At 54.4% G+C, this 4,861-nt stretch overlaps 1 protein-coding gene across 1 annotated transcript; it reads right to left on the reverse strand.

Annotated features, from left to right (window-relative positions):
- Positions 1–3,092: 3,092 nt before the first annotated feature.
- Positions 3,093–4,619, reverse strand: LOC117851309 (ribonucleoside-diphosphate reductase small chain). The gene has a single exon (XM_034733103.2). The coding sequence runs from the start codon at positions 4,297–4,299 to the stop codon at positions 3,280–3,282; it is 1,020 nt and encodes a 339-aa protein (XP_034588994.1). The 5' UTR covers positions 4,300–4,619; the 3' UTR covers positions 3,093–3,279.
- Positions 4,620–4,861: the final 242 nt, after the last annotated feature.

The following is a 4,861-nucleotide window of genomic DNA, read 5'->3' on the forward strand; positions in this document are numbered from 1 at the left end:
ACCCGGTCGGGCTATCGAGCGCCTCGCCCTCCCCCTCCCCTCCTCGCCGGCACCATCTCCAAGCCAAGCCAACCCACTGGCAAGCGGGACCACCGCAGGGATGGACCCACCGCTCAGCGGCACCGGGCGCGGCTGCTGCCCACCCCACTCTGTGCACTCCACCCTGCGCACTGCGCTCCAATAGGGGCCTGGCCGAATTCAAGGGGTAGCCGGGCCATCGAGCGCCCCGTCCCCTCTCCTCCTCACTAGCACCATCTCCAGTCCGAACCCACCCACTGCCAAGCGGGACCACCACAGGTGGAGACCTACAACTCAGCGGCACCCTACGTCGCACGTCCGGTCAATGGGCGCAGCTCCGCCCACTCTATCGCCTCGGTTCCCCCGTCTCTTTGCCGGCACCAGCGCCTGACCGAGCCCACTGCCTGAACACGGGCCCATGGCAAACTATGCCCCACCGCTCAGCGAATAAACGGCCACCGCACGCGCGTGAAACAAATGAACAGGCAAGCACAGCGCCCGATCTAGCGCCTGCCCACCCATCGGCAGATACCAGCACCACCAAGCTCCAGTCAGCTGACGGCGGGTCACGGCTTCACCCCACGGCCCACTAGTCAGTGGCGCAGAGCCGAGGCCACTCTTGCGCTTTTCTCCCGCACGTCCTCCCGCGCTCCTCCTCGCGACGCTGTCGGGCGCTGGCTGCGCGACACGCGTCCCTTTTCGCGCGTGAATCGCGGACGTGCGAGCAGATAGTATCTTTTAATCAAGCTGATTTTGTCATCACGAACTCCTCCTGGTCATCAAGGAGCGCCACACGGGACTGGGGCGGAGCTAGGATTTGAGGATTTGAGCATAAGGAGGCTGTTTAAGCCGACAACAACGAGAGCGTAGATAATATAAAAATGTTTATTTTACAATACAAAGAAGGCCAAAAATCAGAATATGGGAAGAAAATTTAATTACACATTGGTGTCTAACCTCCACCGTTTTTCTGAAGGAGTCGCCATTTTCTATCAGGAAGGCCGTCCTCGCAGCATCGAAGAGTACCTATGCACTATGTTCCGGTTCACTGATAAGGAAGATAGAGTTGGGGTGGGGGTCTACGATGTGCCTACTCAAACAGAGGGAAATCGACATTTCTTTAATAGAAAGACGGTCAATCTAATTCTAGGATTAGAAAGAATCACGATAATAATAAAGACAAAGGACATGAAATAAGAAGATAAAAGAAAGAATAATCCTAAATAAAATAAATGTCGGATGAACGTGGAAGGAGAATAATCAAGCATAGCACTGACTATATTTATTAACTAGTAAATTATTAGAGATTATCTAGCTACTGGAGGCGGTACTGTGGGGTACCAGATGTTGGGGGGTGTCAGGGCCCCCTCAGCCCCTCCCTCCCTCCGCCACAGGAGCGCTGTCATGTTTGAGCAGCAATCTGAAACGATGGATGCACCCTAATTTTTCTGCCTCAAGCAGTCAGGCCGTGATGAAGAGTTGGCTCCGCGGGAGCGATGCAGTTGGCGGTGGTGCTCGGATAGAATTGGGTTGTCGAGATGAAAGTGATGACATGTGGGATCCACCTTGCATAGAGGATGAAAAGGAAGGTCCTTTGATAGAGCTTCTTGAGGGACTTCTTCACCGACTTCTAGCGGAGTCCTACCAAACAGGCGTTTTTAAAGGGTGTTTGGATATGAGGTGAGCGGAGTCCTACCAAACAGGCGTTTTTAGAGGGTGTTTGGATACGAGGTGCTAAACTTTAGCAGGGTCATATCGGATGTTCGGATGCTAATTAGGAGGACTAAACATAAGCTAATTATAAAACTAATTGCAGAACCCCTAGGCTAATTCGCGAGATGAATCTATTAAGCCTAATTAATCCACTATTAGCAAATGGTTACTGTAGCACCACATTGTCAAATCATGGATTAATTAAGCTTAATAAATTCATCTCACGAATTAGACTCCATCTGTGTAATTAGTTTTGTAATTAGATTATGTTTAATACTCCTAATTAGTATCAAACATCCGATGTGACGGGTGCTAAAGTTTAGCACATAGGAGCCAAACACCCCCTTAGAATGGCTCCTCCGGTGAAGCCGGAGCCAAAAAATGAACCGGGAGGCTAGAGCTCAAAATAGAAGAAGCTGCTTCACCAGAGGAGCCACAGCCGGAGCCGTTTTTGCTAGAGCTGGAGCCCTGCCAAACATACATGAAGGTGAGGTGGTGACGAGCAAGGCCCACATGGCGAAGCAATATAGGTTGAAGCAACTGTACGAATCGGGGCCAAAATAGACATTTGATATGCCATGTGCACGCTGGTGTTCATATATGGCGTGCCACGTCAGCTAAATTGGTAAAAATGGAAGAATCTCTCTCTATCCGATAACAAACATGTAGGAATGTTTATAAGGATGGTAAATGACGAGTACCTTCCATAAGGATGATAAAAAGTTGAATATCCTTTTGTTTTTTGGTGAATGTAGTTTGTCATGAGATCTCATGTTAAGTGAATGGGTGAAAGGAATCGAAAACACAAACTGTGTTCGCAACCCATTTCCACGCATCAAAAGTGTGAAGTATTCTGAAGTAATACAAAGCGGAAAGCACACATTTCGCGCGCGCACACACAAGAAAAACACACAGAAGTGTCAATTTTGTGCCTGTGGCTGCATAGCTGCCATACAAACATGAGGCCAACCTCTTAGCACGCAACAAAAAGCGATTACTAGTAACCATCAACCAAGTCCGTATCACACGCAAAATGACGCTTTGACGTGGATATGGATACACCACACCAACTCCCGTAGAGTACTCAATGATTTCTTCCGTTTTACCACGAGTAAAAAAAAATTCTGGCGCCAGGCCGGCAAAATCTGGCGCGCCGCAAACCGCCAACTGAATCGGCCCCGCGCCCCCCTAAAACCCTAATCCGTGAGACCGTGACAACTGATGCTCTACCCTCTGCCTGTCCCCAGACGCATTTCGTCGAACAGCCTGCCCGCGCCCACGGGTGGGCTGTGGGGGCCCGTTCGCCTGGGCGCGGCGGAACGCGTTTGCACAGACAATGCGTCGAACACCATGGGCGCAGCTCAAGAACAAGCAGGGTGTATTGAGAAATCGATTATACATTACATCACGAACAGGAAGCACCAGTAATACAGCAACTGAAACACCACCACGCGTCACGGAGTACATGTATCACAGTTACTACTAGAACTAGCAAGCGACCAAAACAAATAAAGATTATCGGGGTAACCAGTAATCCAGTAATAGAGCTCAGAAGTCCTCGTCGATGCTGAAGACGTGGTTGGCCGCGCCGCCGCCGTTGAGGCTGGACATGACGGAGGCCTTCTGGTAGTCGCCGACGCGCTTCTCGAAGAAGTTTGTCTTGCCCTGCAGCGAGATGAGCTCCATCCAGTCAAAGGGGTTGGCGGCGTTGTACATCTTCTTGCACCCGAGAGCCATGAGCAGGCGGTCTGCGACGAACTCGATGTACTGGCTCATTAGCGCGCCGTTCATGCCGACGAGCGCGACGGGGAGCGCGTCGCAGACAAACTCTCGCTCGATGTCGACGGCGTCGGCGACGATCTCGCGGACGCGGGGCTCGTCGAGCTTGCTGCGGAGGAGGTCGTAGAGGAGGCACGCGAAGTCGCAGTGCAGGCCCTCGTCGCGGGAGATGAGCTCGTTGGAGAAGGTGAGGCCCGGCATGAGCCCCCGCTTCTTGAGCCAGAAGATGGCGCAGAAGGAGCCCGAGAAGAAGATTCCCTCGACGCAGGCGAACGCGACGAGTCGCTCGGCGAAGCGCTCCCCGCCGTCAATCCAGCGCATGGCCCAGTCGGCCTTGCGGCGTACGGCGGGGACGGTGTCGATGGCGCGGAAGAGGCGGTCCTTCTCGGCGCCGTCGCGGATGTAGGTCTCGAGCAGCAGCGAGTACATCTCCGAGTGGATGTTCTCGATGGCGATCTGGAAGCCGTAGAAGGCGCGGGCCTCGGCGACCTGCACGTCGGACATGAAGCGGGACGCGAGGTTCTCGAGCACGATGCCGTCGGAGGCGGCGAAGAAGGCGAGCACGTGGGAGATGAAGTGGCGCTCGTCGGGGGAGAGCGCCTCGTCCCAGTGGCGCGCGTCGGCGGATAGGTCCACCTCCTCGGCCGTCCAGAAGGACGCCACCGCCTTCTTGTAGAACTCCCAGATCTGCGGGAACCGGATCGGGAACATGGAGAAGCGGTCCGAGGACTCCGCCAGCAGCGGCTCCTCGGCGTCGCACGCGGGCACCAGCGTCGGCGCGGCAGGCATCGTCGGTCGGAGGAATTGATTTGGCTTGGGGCAGTGGGGAATTTGGGGGGAGGATTTCTGGTGGGATGGGTGGGTTACGGAGTGGAGCGGGGAGGCGCGGGATTTATAGGGCTGGGTGGTGGGGAGTTGGAGATTGGAGAGGGGATTTTGAATTGGAACGGGGTTAGCGCTGGCTTGCGAGGGAAGGAGGCGGGAGGTGGGAGGGAGGAGCGGATAAGGGGGGGAGGTTGACGGAGGAGGGGAGGGGACGCGCGCCGTGCGACGGAAGATTGGGGAAAATTTTGGTTTTGCCGGGGGTTTTGAAATTTTCGGGGGAAATTTTCCGGGCGGCGCGCGGAGTGGAGAGGCGGGAGGGAGCGAGGGCAGCTGGGCAGGTGGCCGGCGTTGCTTGTTTGCGGGGTTGTGGCCGGTTGGGGGCTTGGGGGACGAGACGACGGTTCAGGTTAGACGATGGGTGGCGTGTCACTGTGTCAGGGTTGTTTCGGTTAAAAAAGAATGGGTTTGGAACTTGGAACTGGATCAGTAAGGTGTGTTTGTTTCTTTAGCATCTCCTAAAATTCCT

Source organism: Setaria viridis, chromosome 4 (assembly GCF_005286985.2).
Source record: "Setaria viridis chromosome 4, Setaria_viridis_v4.0, whole genome shotgun sequence".
In the NCBI taxonomy this organism is placed as follows: Eukaryota; Viridiplantae; Streptophyta; class Magnoliopsida; order Poales; family Poaceae; genus Setaria; species Setaria viridis.

What these genes read in the sequence shown, in the direction of transcription:
- LOC117851309 (XM_034733103.2), bottom strand. Translation starts at nt 4,299, where the DNA reads ATGCCTGCCGCGCCGACGCTGGTGCCCGCGTGCGACGCCGAGGAGCCG.